Source organism: Danio rerio, chromosome 21 (assembly GCF_049306965.1).
Source record: "Danio rerio strain Tuebingen ecotype United States chromosome 21, GRCz12tu, whole genome shotgun sequence".
NCBI lineage: Eukaryota > Metazoa > Chordata > Actinopteri > Cypriniformes > Danionidae > Danio > Danio rerio.
In genome coordinates, this window is record NC_133196.1 from 33,536,718 (window position 1) to 33,553,940 (window position 17,223).

At 36.8% G+C, this 17,223-nt stretch overlaps 1 protein-coding gene across 5 annotated transcripts in view; it reads right to left on the reverse strand.

The window, feature by feature from the left end:
- The window catches only part of stim1b (stromal interaction molecule 1b), an 87,136-nt gene that overhangs the window by 26,665 nt on the left and 43,248 nt on the right, over window positions 1-17,223 (reverse strand). For all 5 annotated transcript variants that reach the window (XM_009295557.5, XM_073934161.1, XM_005161288.6 and 2 more), the window contains 1 exon segment: window positions 6,022-6,199. In XM_009295557.5, coding sequence (XP_009293832.2) covers window positions 6,022-6,199 — 178 coding nt within the window.

The window sequence follows — 17,223 nt, forward strand, 5'->3', positions numbered from 1 at the left end:
TTGTTAGCAAGAACTCTGGTGCAGATAATACACTGTGGCTAGACCAAGAACTCTCTTTGCTATGAGAAAATGGAATAAAACCATAGCTCAGGTAACTGTCTTGGTATTTCCTGCATTTTGTGTTTCCAGTATTGCTAGCGCTGGGCCCTGAAATGTTTAGAGCTTCCTCACCTGGGTCCAGTATGCTTAGTACTAGCTGCTGAAGGTGAATCAGTGAGATTCAGTCTTTTTTGTGGAGAACAAATTACAAATTTGTCCATTTTTGGTCAGCCAGGGGAAAAAAAACATACTGAGTCAACATGATCGTTCTCCTAATTGTCCACTGCTAAAAAATGTTACAAATATGGTGTGACCCTTCACAGAGCTCGCTAAGGCCCCCTTGTGGGCTGGGACCCCGTTGTTGGGAACTGCTGCAATAGATGACAGAAATTAAAATACTCTGTTCCATTACCAATAGACAGCTCGCTAAAATAATGATCACAGGGTCTGACCAAAGAAATTGACATTTGAATCCATCTGAATGATTTATCAACCAGCAAAACACAAACAAAACGTTATCCCTTCCTGTTCACTGAATGCTCGAATTTTCATTCAGTCCTTCAATCGGACTATATAAGTGCACTAATGTAGGGAACAGTGGCCGAGGGTATAGATGGTGAGTGTGGACACAAAGCACTAGGTATACTTTGGTCGAAAGAAAGAAAAAAAGAAAGAAAGAAACAAACAAACAAACAAACACACACAGATGGGTTCACATAACAGACACCTGTCTAGTCTCTGTGAAGATATGATACATTGTTTCATCAGGAAGTTAATTCACATTGGAGGATCTAACGCTATCCAACACTTTGATTTAGTGGCTAATTCATATGAATTTGAAGGATCTTATTTATACAATCTTAGTATAACTAGCTTATCTCCCAATGGCGGTTGGGTTTAGGGGTGGGGTTGGGTGCCACATCTCCCCATTCATTTCCTATTGTATTCACTTGTGACAGGGAACAACACAGTTGTAGCAAGTAGAGGTGTGAACCTATACTGGTCTCACAGTTTGGTTACAATTATCATGGCATCGATTCGGTTCAATTCGATATCTCGGTGCATCACGGTGCATTGACGATGCTTTCCATAAACAGTCTTATATTTTAGGGGGAGGCTATAACATGCTGTCTGTATAAACACACAGACACATATAGCACCACACTGTCTCTCATTCAAACACATTCACACACACTTAAGCCCTTGCAACAGGGAGAGCTCGCGCTGAGTGGAGCAGAAAAACGAAAAATAAAAAAAAATTGAAAAAAATAAGCACTTTTCCGACGGTCCCTTACTGAGAGCTCCTCTCAGCGCGAGCTCTGCCGGCTAAAGTAAACGCAGACTGCGAGTGCTTAAACGGAGCAGTGCTCGTAATGTCGAGCGAAAAAAAAGAAAGACAGCTGTGAAACATAACCAGCTTTGTCTGTCTGTAGGAAACACACTTTAGATCTTTTTAGGGTAAGAGGTTTTTGAGTTATTGCCGTCTATAACTGAATGTGTGTCAGGAAAATCGAAAACAAAACCAACTGAAGCGCGCTTATTTCTGGCGCCCCACTGGATGTACAGCGCCCTTAGCATTTGCCTATATTGCCTATGCCACGTTCCGGCCATGAGTTGGCTGAGTGTTGTAAATACCGGCGCTCACCTTCCTCACGACAGAGCGCATAGGAGATAAATGACGTCAGTACATTATAACCGGTTAGGATTATTACTGAATCGATACCGAATTGTCCGCGTCTGCATCGCGGTGCACCGAAGAAACAATTAATTTTGACACCCCTAGTAGCAAGGTTGATTAAAACAATCAAAATTCAATGAAAGCGGTGATCCTCACTTTTATATGTTCAAGTGCACAGTGTGGAGAATATCATAAGGCTTCGAGGCAATCAGATGTAAAACACAACCTTTATGAGTGTTTTAAGTTGTAAATTGGTCAGATTTGACCCGAACACGACAAGAAAGTTAAACAAGTCAATTGATGTCAATAGAGGATTAGGAAGCCTATCTTAAATTGTGTTTAAAAACGGACAAACGTCTGAAACCTTTAACTTAACTCTCTGACCAAGCTGTCCAGATGAACACCAAAGTGGCCTTTTCAGCCTTAGCAAGCGAAGCATGATTTCTTTATATTGTGCTTTCACAATCTCACCAACCAATTCAAGTTTCCCTAAACATTCATTAATTTTCTTGTCGGCTTAGTTCCTTTATTAATCCGGGGTCGCCACAGCGGAATGAACTGCCAACTTATCCAGCAAGTTTTTACGCAGCGGATGCCCTTTCAGCCGCAACCCATCTCTGGGAAACATCCACACACACATTCAAACACACACTCATACATTACGGACAATTTAGCCTACCCAATTCACCTGTACCGCATGTCTTTGGACTGTGTGGGAAACCGGAGCACCCGGAGGAAACCCACGCGAAGGCAGGGAGAGCATGCAAACATGCAAACTCCACACAGAAACGCCAACTGAGCCGAGGTTCGAACCAGCAACCTTCTTGCTGTGAGGCGACAGCACTACCTACTGCGCCACTGCCTCGCCAGGGTTTCTGCATGTTGCTTCAAATCAGATTGAAGCATTTTAAGACCCTTTTTGAACCATTAATAATGAAATTGTAGACTTATAGAGGGCTAAACACTTTAATGCCCCGGTTTCTTCTGTAAATATCATTTTTTTAATGGAAGATCATGTAAAGAGACGCGTTGCTTTAGTTTTCTTTCCCTATTTAGGGAATTTAATTAGGAGACTTTGCTGTAAAAATTTCTATCAGTTGTTGTGAATTGTATCCCTTTGCAATAATTACTTAAATGTGTTTTCTGATGGATTATTGGTGATTGGGTAACTTTACTAGCACATAGGAAAATGAAGATCTTTTTAAAAATGATTTAAGACCTACAACACTATATTTCAGCATATTTAAGACTTTTTAAGGTCTACAATTTTGTTTTTGAAAGACTTGTTTAAAGGTTTTTTAAGACCCCACGGACACCCTACTAAAAGGCTGGTTGTGCATTAAAGACAAAAGTATGAGAGGACAGAATAATAAAGAGGATCTCAGTGGGTAATCACTACAACACTGCAGCTGGAATTGCTCTTCAGCTAAGCTCTGAACAACTTCACTAAAGATCTCAATCTTGGCAATTCGGCTTACAATGTCTTGATGTTTAAAAGAATTTGGACTGAAGGCCTCTGCAGTGATTAAACCTTCCTCAGCAGAAAGAATCATAAGACTACACTGACCTTTGCTGAGGAGCCTGTTGTGTGGACATACAACTTTAGTGATGAAAGTGATGGTACCCTTCAAATGACAACTAAAAACCCATCTCTTCTGAGAACACCTGATCTAGGACTGTGCGATGAATTTAAATCGTATTGAAGTTGTGATTTGGGCATGCAAGTAAACCAGTCATATATTGCATCTAAAAGCGAATGTAAAGCGTGAGGCACGTCACTTCCATCAGCATTATTAAAGTGATTTTCTGTTGCTTCTTTGTTGTTGCTCGGTGACCATCAACCGCTTTTTGGATGACAAACTAACAAACCGTTGCTGCAATTCTGACACAAGTATTATTTATGGAGAGAATTAAAAAGCACTTGGTGTTTGACTGTCTTATGTTTGTCTGAGGTAACCGAGATATGAAAACACCATTCAAAGTATAAAGCTGATCGGTCAGTTCTTATTACGTGACTTGCCGAGCGGCTTTCTGAAAAGTTTCATTTAAAGTTTGTCTGAAAAGAGATGTTTTCAGCTGGGTGCACCTGGAATACGCGCATCACTCTTAATATGTACACACAATCTTTGGCAATAAAAAGTTGTGCACGCAAAAAACGCGATATGTGAACGGCCTATTTCCTGGCAGCATCATAAAGAGGTTCATGATCTATGCATAGCGAAACAAATCTGTGGACACACACACACGCACACACACACAAACACACACAACTACTAATTATATTTGGTCAATCAAAACATTGGAGCCTTGCTTGAGTTTGACGATGCGCACATGCACACACACTTGTTCCAGAGACAATTTGTTACAGCTTTACTATGTGATTTTTATATTTTATGTCTGTTTTAGAGACATATTACAGGTCTAATTGTTTACCTTTGGAAATATGTTTCAGATTCGCACTGTAAACACAGATTCAGTCTGTCTGTGTGTGTTCAAGAAAACTGTGATAGGTTTCTTTTGCCCATGTCACACAGCCCTAACATGAACCATGGTAAACAAAAACCAAACCAACTGTAGACTGCACTTTCTCTCTCTCTTAAGACCTCCTACTCTAGCACTAAATTCTCTGAGCACAAACAAGTTACTTTGTATAATTAGCACTTCCTGTGTGTATTGCCTCCTTGTAGTTGAATTTATGAATATCTCCTTAATTGGACAAAGCCATCTGCTAAATTAGTTGTTCTTAAAGTGACCCCCGAGGGGTCGTGGGAAAATGAAGGTGGGGGGGTTTGCCAAAAATCTATTTATTTTTATTAAACCATAAGAATTACCATATTTTATCCATAACCTACTGAAGAGAGAAAATAGTTGTTTATAGTTACTATATACTACTGTATATAGTTACTATAGTACAGTAGCTTATAGTTACTAGGTCTATTGAATTGCAATCCCTGGGTTAATTACATTATACTAAAGACACAGCAATAGCGTCAGATGCAGCAGATTGGTATTATAACACCAGGTTAAACTTTCTGGCACATTTACAGCACAGACATACATTAAAAAAACTCTACGAAGAATAGACTTGGGTCTACTGGTGTGTGTGTGCCATTGCATGCAAGGTTTCTGTATTTATAACCACCTCAGAAGATATTGGGGGTCGCGAGTCACATGCATTGTTATTTTGGGGGTTGCGGGCTGAAAAGTTTGGGAACCCCTGTGCTAAATGACAAAATGTAAATGTAAAGCAAGTTTAATATATTTGTTTCTGATGGGAAAACTTATTTTCTTTGTCAAACTGGTTAAAGACTGCACCTAAAGATTGTAAAGAGGTCAGTAAAGGATGTATCAAATGCTTTTGCAGCTAAACCACAGCAACATTTCAGGCCTAAACCTAGTTATATAAATAATCACGTCAATATTTTATTCAAAAGATGTCCAGCTGCCAGATCATCTATGATACTCATTACTCTAAACCATGCAAAATATTCAAATTTCAAACCATTTCTGATCTCAACCTGGCAACCTTCAACCCAGTTGCACTGATGAATTCTACAGTACACAGGTAGTAGGAAGTAGGAAGTCAAAACTAGCATCAGAAATTCTGTTAGAAATGAAGAAGAGTCGGGTGGTGCTCTGATTGTGTGGAGTCATTTGTTCTACAGTGTTTAGTTGCAGTGCAGTATTAAAAAATGGATTGCGATAGTAATAATAATAATAAAAAAACCAAGAGTAAGTCACATTACAATTGTTTTTCATTTTATTACAAACTATTTATTATCAGTGTATCTATTTATATGGGATAATATAGTTGGTGAAAATTATATATTTATGGCATTTGGTGGTGTATTTATCATTTAAAACAGTGATTTCCATTAGTCAACAGGACACAAAACTGGGACTGTCCCCAAAAAACAGGAATTTTTGGTTTCTCTAACCATTAACCAAAGCATGTTGACATTTTTAGCATTGCTTAGCATCCTGTTGCACGAAGTTACTTTCCTTAACATGATCTAATGACTATCCAATTAGACAAAAATCTTTCAGTTTCTTTTGCTTGAGATGTGATATAACTATTTATAAGCATGGTAACAATTCGTCTGAATTCTTTGCAGCAATTACTTTTCTTAAACTCTTGCTAACTGTAAACAACCAGCCGCTGCCCCACCTACATCTGTAATCCATCCACAGAAAGACAACTTTACATCATGAAATATGAGCCTCACAGTTCCTCTTTAAAGTTTCCGTCCTGTTAGCGGTTATTTACAGGTTTCCTGTTAATGTACACAAACTGAGTCTCTTACTTCTGCTGCATGTCCAGCAGGCTCTGCTCGGCTCTCTGAAGGCCGTCCAGGTCCTTGATCATCTTGCCCATGTGGTCCCTATAATTCCGGTTCTGGATGTAGGCGAACCAGCAGCCTCCAACGCCAATGATGATGGACACCACCAGCATCAAGTCCTTCAGGTGGCTGTGTCTGCTCACTGCCAAAACAAACACCATAAGCAAATATTAATAAAAGAGATGCACACTACAAAAGATTACAAAAAAATGCAATCCAAAGATTACAATTCACTTCGATAACCTTCGATATAACTCTAGTTTTTAATATATATTACACCACCTGTGAATTAAGCATGTATGTTCAAAATGAAGGAACTTTTAATCAGAGTATATGCAGGAGTCCTAAAGGAAATTTCAATACATTAAGACTTTTTAAAGACCTTCTCAGAATATTTTAAGACCTCATCGCCACTTCAAGTTCTAATCAGTATCAAACCTTTAACTTAATAAACAGGTGCTAATAAACAGTTGTAGTTAAATAAATCAATGGAGCACAACCATGCAACAGAACACAGATAGGAAGAAACAAAGCTTGAAAGAATAAATTACGCGGTTGTTTTCAGCAACAGGCTTCAGCCACTCTTTAAACTCGTCTTTCTCCAACCAGGAGCACGCAAAATTACATTTTCCCATTTTGCCGTCTGTTTCGCTCTATGGTTTCACTACATGTGGAAAGCATCACATCACCTTCCCAGGTTTGTCGCAAATTATGTGACATCACCAACCGGAGGAGCTTGGCCGGACGCACTCCAGCCCGAACCAATCGTGTGGATCGAGCAAGCCGTTGTTAATATTAGGAAGAAAATATAAATATTTCAATCCTTTTTTTTTTTAGTTAAACACTTTGGACAACGCTTGAACAAAATTTAAGACCGTAAAATCACGTAAAAATGTGATTAAGACTTTTTAATACCTTTTAAGGGCCTGACTTTTCTCATAATTGATTTATCAACTTTAAAATTCTTTTTAAGACCCCGCAGACATCCTGTAAATGCTTCTTCAAGAAGTTTTTTTTCTTTTTTTTTGATATTTACAATTTTCACAGTAATATTCAACACACATTTCTCATCAAGGATGCATTTAATTATTTAAAAATACAGTAATATTGTGAAACACTGCTAACCACATTAAAACCACAGCTTTCGATTTGAATTCTGTCCTATTTTAATTAATTTTTAAATCTAATTTATGTATTAATTTAGTCAAATGTGATTTATTAGTTTAGTAATTATTTATTAATTCATTCCTCTGATCTAAATCTGAAATGTCAATAGTATTACTTTAGCGCTCAGTGTCGTATGATCCTTCAGAAATCATTTTAATATACCAATTTGCCTAAGAAGTGTTCATTCATTCATTTATTCATTTTCTTTTCAGCTTAGTCCCTTTATTAATTTGGGGTTGCCACAGCGGAATGAACAGCCAACTTATCCTGCATCTGCAATCCATCACTGTGAAACATCCATACACTCTCATCCACACACATACACTACGGACAATTTAGCTTATCTGATTCACCAGTACCGCATATCTTTGGACTTGTGGGGGAAACCGGAGCACCCGGAGGAAACCCACACAAACAAGGGAAGAACATGCAAACTCCACACAGATGCCCAAGAAATAGTTTATCATTATAGAATGTATGTATTGATAGATTTGTAAGGATTCTGTATCAAATATAATATTCACTGTTGATCAAATAAACAAATTAATCAAGCAATGTATTCATAGAGCGCTTTATATGAATTGATGTACACCAAAAGCACTTTACAATCATATAAGGGGGTCCAAAAAACTAAATTTCTTTTGAACAGTATTGTACGAATGGTATACTTAAGATCAGTGATGCCCAAACTGGGGCCCGCGGGCCAAAGTTGGCCCATGGTAACCTTTGATTTGGCCATCCCATCCAAGAAGAGAAGAGTGATGGGATGGTTTAGATATTGTCCTTTCAAACCTTTTGCAAACTTATTACTCCAGGGAACATTTCCTTTGTTTGTTTTATTGTTCTATTGTTATTGTTTTATTATTAAGCTAACTGAAATTAGAAGTTTCAATTAAATAATGTAAATGAATCAGGTTTAGTTTAAATGTACATACAGTCATGGATGGATAGAAGACAAATCAAAGCAGAGGCAGATTCTGCGTGACTAGTGTATTTAGCATTGAATTCCACTGTGTTATAAATGTGATTGAGTGTTTTTATTGTAATAAGTTATCATTTAAATTTAATAGGATAGAAATAGTTGTTTTCCCAGAGATGGGTTGCGGCTGGAACAGCATCCACTGCATAAAAACTTGCTGGATAAGTTGGCGGTTCATTCCACTGTGGCGACCCCAGATTAATAAAGGGACTAAGCCGACAAGAAAATGAATGAATGAATGAAAAATAGTTGTATAATTTATTATAGTTATATATATATATATATATATATATATTTAATATTATATTTTTATTTTGACCTCGAAGCAACACAGAGCAATACAAAAAGCAACAACATCCGTTCCTCCAGTGTAATACATGGGTTAACAATGTTACACATATATATCTAGGCCAGTGGGTACAGGGCAATGTGGGCATTGATCTTGCGGACAATGATAGGGTTATAGCTTTACACTGCTATCCTTGGCATTTGATAGATAGTTAAAAAAGGGTTTCCAGGTGGCTCCGAAGCCAGCAACGGTATCAGTTAGATTGTATTTAAGTTTCTCTAAATGTAAAGTGCTAGAAAATTCTGAAAGCCAGGATTTAAAAAGTGTTTTTGATGCCTTTTTCCATAGACAAAGAATCATTTTTTTTGGCTATCACCATTTCATATTGGACAGCTTTTGCAAAATCAGGGGAGAGTTCACAAAAATAAGCCTTGTAAGTTTTGGGCACGACCAAATAATTTATTATAATTTATTTTTAGCTATAATTTAGTTAATAGGATTTAAAAAAATGTTTTCCAATAAATTAGAAAATGAGCCATGGCACCTGTAATGTTTTATAGTTTGGTATTTACCTTCAGCTTGCGGCTCTCGACGATATTAGATTTTTGGCCTTTTATACGAAAAAGTTTGGACACCCCTGGTATAGATGGTTCTGTCTTAAACAGTAGTCTATCACATACTCCAAATACAGTGATGTCATATGAGAATTATGACTCTTTCAAGACACACATTCCACAGCTGACCCATGGTGACCGACATAGCAAGAGCAAATTAATGTTTTCTTTGCAGTGCTTATGTCTGCAGACTTCTCTTTGGAGTGTTGTTTTTTCGTACAAAAAGAAAACTGTTTCACAAAAAACTAAGTTTTTCGACAGCATTTAATATTTTACTGATGAGTCAAGGGTGCTTTTATCATGTTAATCAAAAGTCTGAACACACCTTGTGATTAAATATATTCTTTTAAAGTGATAGTTCACCCCAAAATTAAAACATGCTCATCTTTTATTCACCCTATCGGGCTTCTTTTTCCTACTGAACATGAAAGAACATATGATGTAACCTGGTAGCAAGGTTATTATAGTTAAAGAAAACAAGCAAAAAAACAAAAACTAGAATAAAAAAAAAAACATTTTCGTTAACTGAAATAAAAACAAGTTTGTTTTTTTTTAAACTAGAACTGACTGAAACTTTATTGTGTACATGCAAAACTAACTGGATTAACTAATATTATAGCAAGACATCCTTCCTTTTCGTCTTTGTAAATGTATTTAATACATACTTTAAGCCTTTTAGAAGAAAATCTACTATTTACTTTGCGCTGCCAAGTATTTGACAGTACGGCACCTCAAGAGTCTGTAATCTGATGCCATTGGCCAGATCGAGCCAGTTCCTCTCTAGTCATCCTTGCTGTTGCTCCCGCGACAAAACAATGGTTGGACATGACAGCACCACGTTGACAATATTAAATATGACCCAAGAAGACACTTAAAGGTATTAATCAAACATATTTGTGGCAAATAATAATATTTATTTTTGTATTAGTGATCGTGAATCATTCTTTTTAACTGGATGTTTTCAGTGAAACGGTTAAATTATTATCATGAATAATAATACTGGCCAACCCATGCGGGCCATCCCAACCCATATTGAGGGATTAAAAAAAAACAATGGTGCCAATCTATTTCCTGTTTTACATTTATAATTTTTATCGCTTCCGAGAATCCAAAAAGAGCCATATATTCATAAATAATGTTATGATAGCTGTTTTAACATTAAGTTATGATTGAATTGCCTTTGGTTATAGATGAAACTATGAAATAGTTTGATAAGCAGGAAAAGTTTATGGGCCAATGACATCACCACACTGAAATGGTCTATACCAGTGGTTCTCAAACTTTTTTCACTAAGTACCACCTCAGAAAAAATTGTCTCTCCAAGTACCACCATAATGACTGGTATTGAAATACAGAGTAGGCCTAAATAAGCGGCTACAGCTCTGCACAGTTCACAAACGTGGCAGATAAAATCGTATTATTTCGAAAATGTATTATTGTCAGCAACTTCAAACCAAATAAATAGTTTGAACATTATCACACTTACAGGTACAAAATTAAGATAAATAAAACGTCAACGTTTAAATTAAAATGTGATTTAAAAAATGTATTACAAATGGCACTGTTCTCAAACGTTAAAACAAAACTGCTGTCATTAAATGTGAAGTATTATCATGAACAATAATACTGGGCAGCCCAGGTGGGCCCCAAGCTGGCCATCCCAGGTCTGCCCCACGCGGGCCAGCCTGGGTGGGCCCCACGCAGGCCATCCAGGGCCTTGCTCGTGTGGGGCCCACCTGGGATGGCCCGAGTGGGGCCCACATGGGCTTGCTATCCTGCTGGAAGAAACTATCAGAGGATGGGTACACTGTAGTCACTGTGGCAATCCCAGGTTGGTCCCACATGGGCCATTCCAGATTGGTTCCACATGGGCCATCCCAGGTGGGTCCAACATGGGCCATCCCATCTTGGTGAATTCAGGGCACGTGCCCCAGTAAAAATTGCCAGGGCCCCAGTAAATGCTTTGAGGTACGATTTACTTTATATGTATTTATTAAGAGTGGTAAAGATGGTATTCTCTCTCTTAATTCTCTGCTGCTCTGCTCCTGGTGTAAGTCTGCCACTTTAAACATAATAAATAGTTTGAACAATAACACACTTAAAGGTAAAAAATGAAGATAAATAAAACGTCAAAGTTTAAATTAAAATGTGATTTTAAAAGTTAATTAAAATGGCACTGTTCTTACAAAGTAAAAGAAAACGTTTGCTGTACTTAAATGTAAAGTATTATCATAAAGTAGCCTATTCATCAAAACCTGCAAATGTGTCTTGGACCTCATAAATATAGGTTATATACATTTTTGATCAATTTTGATGTATATGTTGCATGTACTGTATGTATGACTGATTTGTATATCTTTGAAATGTAGACGTTAACTTGTATTTTAAATATATGAATTGGATTAAGATATTTAAATTAGAAACTAGATCTGCTTACTGCTCGTTAGAGTAGGCTATGTGTGTCAGAGAAGCAAGTGATTAAACTATACCTGTCAACATTGGGGGGGAAAAAAGAGATATGCCCCAACAACCGTTTTAAGTATGGGGAGAAAAATAACCTCAAATAATAGAATATATAACAAACATTAGAAAAATGAAAATAAAATAAAAAGTTTAGCCTATTAAAATCAAAAGTGTGTTATTTGTTTTTACTAGAATCATTTAGAGAAACATCAACCAGCAAGTGTGTATCAAGAAAAAGAACGACTATGATTGAATGACTGTCTAGGTAGGACATACATGTTACAGTTAAGTATTTCAGCTACAAAATACTGTTAAATCACAGTAACCATATTGCAATTAATTGTAACTTCACAGCAAAATATAGTTAATTCTACGAGAGAATACGGTGAAATCACAGAAATGGGCCTTACTATCTACCTTGAAGTCACATATCATATCATGTATCAATAAAGCTCATGTAAACATTTCTGTCATTCTGTTTTTTAAGGTGAGCGGTGAATTTGAGAAAAGCCACTGTGCAGCGTGGATTTTTACAGCTGCTGAGGAGCTCTTGGAGTAAGACAGAGATCTGAAACTAAAGGTAGAGTTTTTGACGTTTATCATGTTTACAGTTTCTGACTGTATGTCATAACATAACAGATTGTTGACATATTTTCTCTTTTATTCAATTTTTTTTCTTACTGTTTCTCAATAGAGTTTGACAATGAAGAACCGACAGGAACTGAACGGCTTGTGATGCCAGTAATGTTGACCTGAACAGGGGCCTTCTACAAGTGACTGCCTAAAGACACTGCCATCATCATCATCATCATCATCATCATCATCATCATCATCGAAGGTGTTAAAGTTCTTATAGACCTTAGCTTTACCAGACTCAGGCAAACTCTGCTTTCACTCTGCCCAAAGCCCCAGCTAGACTCTTTTGGCCCAAGGTATCTGATCAGGGCCAGAAAGTGACAGTGGAAACTTGACTGGCCCTGGCTCGCATTGGCACACTAACTTAAGGTGCGAGAGTGAAAACATGGCTCTTGACTACATCCCCAGAGCTAGTGTTCACCTGGGTTTGACATATGCATTTTAACTGTGACAAAGAATTGTGTTTTTTACAAGTGACTGTCTAGTGAACACTGGAAGATATTAGAGGGTAGTATGCCCACACTGCTAAACAGGCTCCACTAATTTGAACAGGCTCCACTAATTTGAGCTAAATTTAATTAAATTTTACTAAATCCATACTTGTTGATTTGAATTAATAATATTGCTTGTAATCTGTTGCCTCAATTTTATTGTGTAGATATAAAGTATTATTTTCTAGAGCTGATGAACAGGCTCCACACATTTCATGTTAAATCTAAATAAAAACATTGAGTAGTTTTCATTAACATTGTCGTTTTTTTCTGTTCAATTAAATTAACATTTTTGTTTAAAATTTGCTAATTTAATTTAAATTAACTTTTAGTAGTTACTCAATTTAAATGACTAATTTTAAATAAGCTAATTTGATTAATTGTTACTAAATCCATATATGTTAAATCTAATTATTGATATTGCTTGTAATCTGTTACTTCAAATTTATTGAGTAGATGGAGTATTATTTTTTACAGTGAAGGGCTGTCACCTCACAGCAAGAAGGTTGCTGATTGGAGCCTCGGATGGGTCAATTGGCATTTCTGTGTGGAGTTTGCATTTGTTTACGCGGGTTTCCTTCGGGTGCTTCGGTTTCCAGTCCAAAGACATGGTATACAGTAGATGAATTGGGTAGGCTAAATTGTCTGTAGTGTATGAGTGTGAGTGAATGTTTCCCAGAGATGGGTTACAGCTGGAGGGGCATCTGCTGCATAAAACATATGCTGGATAAGTTGGTGGTTCATTCCGCTGCGGCGACCCCAGATTAATAAAGGGACTAAGCTGAAAAGAAAATGGATGAATGTATGAAGTGATTCATGCTTGAGTTGGGTTGCAAACGTATAGAAAGCTTTTCAGATCATGGTGATCCTTTAACAGACTAAAATTGCTGACTTTATGTTTTGATATGTTGAGTCCAAACTTGCGAAGGTCAAGTCACGAAAGATACGGTTCTCATTAAAGATCTCTGGGGCCGTATGTATAAAGCTGCTCAGTGTAGAATTTTACTCTTAAGTGTGTCAAAATTCTAAGAATGACTTCGTTTTACTTTTATTTCTAGACTTAAGATTAAGTGTGATTTATAAAGGTTCTTAAGTGTTAGGACTTACTAGGAAACTAGGAGTGTTTGGGATGTATATTAACCTAGTTAGGAGTAATAAGATGGCAGCAGAGAGGAGACCACACACCTTTCAAGAACAAAATGTGTTGCAATTATATGATTACAGGCAGTTGCTAAAACTTTTGATCATGAAGGTATTCTTTTTGTAACTAATATAGTCAGAAATGCAATAACTTCTCACACTCTACGAAACATAGCCTTAACTGCAGAAATGAAGGTAATAATCACTGGGTTTTTTGGCGACTGGAAAGATGCAGCAGTGCACCAGTGATGACTTTGGCACATCACAATCCACAGGCAGTTCATTGACCTTCCAAGGATCTCCAAACTATACAGCAAAAGCAAGCAGCTTTTATAGGGATTGCTGGCTTCCCTGGAGCCATCCCTTATCTTGTTGGAGTCATTGATGGCACTCATATTTACAGCATTGCTCCGGCTGTAAATAGGGAGGCATATGTCAATAGAAAAGGTTTTCTTTTTGAATCCATTTTTTTAAGGGTTTTACACTTTGGTCTTTCTTTTATATACAGCTAAGAGTGCAATTTACAATTATGTGATTTATCAGTTTAATGACTTTAGCATCACATTTGTCCATGCAATCAATCAATTTGTGCAAGGTTGTGTAAAATGCATGTACTTATTTGTGTTTTTTTTACATATTGCAAAACTACTTAATGTTATTTTAAATTATTGAATAATTTTATTGCATCAATTCATCAGTAAATGGTGTCGTGCTGCTGTGACTTGACTCCTGATAGGCTGATTCAGAGGTCAAGAGCAGCCATTTTGTGTTTCAATCAGTGTAGTTCTTAATTTACAACACTTAAGTCAGAACTTAAAAATTAGTCTCAAACTTTACTGAAAGTGGCTTTTAGATTCTTTATTAATCTCTCCTACTCCGAAAAAAGGCCTACTTCTTACTAAGAATTTTTTCACCCTTAAGTCAAAGTTTAAGACTACTCTTAAGAGCATTTTTTTAAGAAGTTTTATACATACAGCCTCTGAACTTTCCATCACTACTGTGTATCTAACCTCAGAAGCAGCCTTGCACACATATTTCACTTTAGGGTGCTATCTTGTGGGAAGTTGTATTTGAATTTGAGAATGAGTAGATGGTAGTGGTCTTGTGTCGAAAATGAAGTCTATCTTTGGTTTTTATTATACAATATTTATTCTGATGATTTTGAATCTTGCACCTAACAAATATCCTTATTTAGAAAAAAACTAAAAATAACATTAAAACTAATAAAAACTAAACTAAAACCCAACTAAGCATTTTTCAAAATATAGAAACTAATAAAAACTAGTAAATCTATCTCTAAAAAACTAATTAAAACTGACTGGATTTGAAAACAAAAATATCAAAATGAAATAAAAACTAAAACTATATGAAAAATTCCAAAATATATAACCTTGCCTGGTAGCTGTTGACTTGCATTATCAGCAATTAAACAAATAAGTAAACAAATAAATAAATACTATGGAAGTTAATGGCTACCAGTTCATCCTTCAAAATATTTTGCTTTGTGTTCAAGAGAACGTCAAATTCATTTTGAACAACCCAGTAGTGAGTAAATCATAACACATTACATTTTTGCGGCGAACTAACCCTTTAAACCTCCATATATATTATCGGGATGTGAACTGAGTAGACTTCACAAGAACAAAATCACAACGGGACTAAGCAGAGAACTGAAAATGCGCCAAGGATTTTTTGGGGGCAGGAGTCATGCACCAAATCAGGATCTGCTCGGTCTGTTTGTCCTCCTGCCTCTACAATTCAGACTGTGAAATAAAACACACACAGACTGCTTTTAGAAAGAAGCAGTACAGTAATGCAAACAAGTAGTAATCTACTTAAAACAAGTCCCAGACGTGGTGAAAAGCTCCATGCAGGATGTATGAATATACACAAGTTCTCTATCACATCTGTCTCAGGGCTTGTTCACACCAATGATCCCCACAAACAAAGTTTGGAATGCATTCAGGGCAGAACATTGTTAGCAAACATCCTAATGCAGTCCACACCGCTGGAATTTAAGATTAATACAGTGTGTAAAATGGTTGCACACCCCAGGCAAGGGCGTAAATTTCATTTCAAGAGTTCACATTTAGCTGATGACAAATTATAAGCTACTTTGGCATGCTGTCCCGGGAGAGTGCCCTGAGCTCATAAGATCCTCGAGCCTGGGGCTCCCTCCCATTTGCAAGGCAAGAGGGGAGGTTAAGCTCAGGTAGATCTCGAGAGCTCCCCTGCTGTAGTAGCTAATGAACATAGTGATTGCTCTTAAGAGATAACTACTTACTAGGAGCATGTCTATGGTGCCGATTTGGATTAGTCAATTAACTTAGGTTGCATATTTTTGGACGGTGGGAGAAAACCGGGGAACCCAGAGGAAACCCACGTGAGCACGGGGAGAAAGTGCAAACTCCGCACAGAAACGTCTGCTGGTTTGGTAAAGCCTGGAACCAGGGAAATTCTTGCTGAGGCAACAGTGCCATACAATGGGCCACAGTGTCACCCATCTAGGAAGAAGGAAGAGTAGGGGTGGATGGGGGATTCTTCAAAATGAAGATAGCGGTGTTACGTAACCCAGGGTATTTGTAGTAGCTTAGAAGTCGTCTGATTGGTGCATTGAGAATTGGATAATGCGGATCCAGCCGCTAGCAATCATAAGCACATGATCATCTTGAAATTAGTTTATAAATAAACTTCACTTTACAGTTGGGGGAAATGGTAAAATAATACAGAACTCATTTAGTAACAGCTAAACAATATGCTAATTGTGTGCGTAATCGCCTGGTCGATTGCGCATGTAAAGGGGAGTACGAGATCAGGTGGTTCTCGAGAGCTCCCGGTGTTAAAGGAAGAAAGGGGGAGAAGGGGTGGATGGGGGGTTTCTTCGGAAAAAGAAGATAAGGGAGTAATTTTTTGCTAGGGCTACTTATAGTGAGTTTGGATTAATCTGATTGGCTAACTAATGACTAGATGAGAGACCAGCTGCAGTCAATCATATCACGTGCTCCTCTCAAATTCAGTTTGTGAACAACTTCACAAATAAATAAATAAATGTATATGTAAATCTACAAATTCCTGCATAGATAAAACAATAAATAAATAATTATGCAAACAAATAAATGATTAAATAAACACAAATTGCTGCATAAATAAAACAGTAAATAAATAAATACTCAAAGAAATAAATAAATTTATATATAAATTTACAAATTCCTGCATAAATAAATATACAAATAATTAATAGTGCGGTGTGAAAGGGGGAAAAAATCTACTTTCAGTTTAGCATTTTCTTATTTCCTCAATATCTGTGTAATTTATTTAATTATAAATCTGCCCGCACTATTTATATAATTTATTTATGCAGGAATTTGCGTTATTTTTTTATTATTT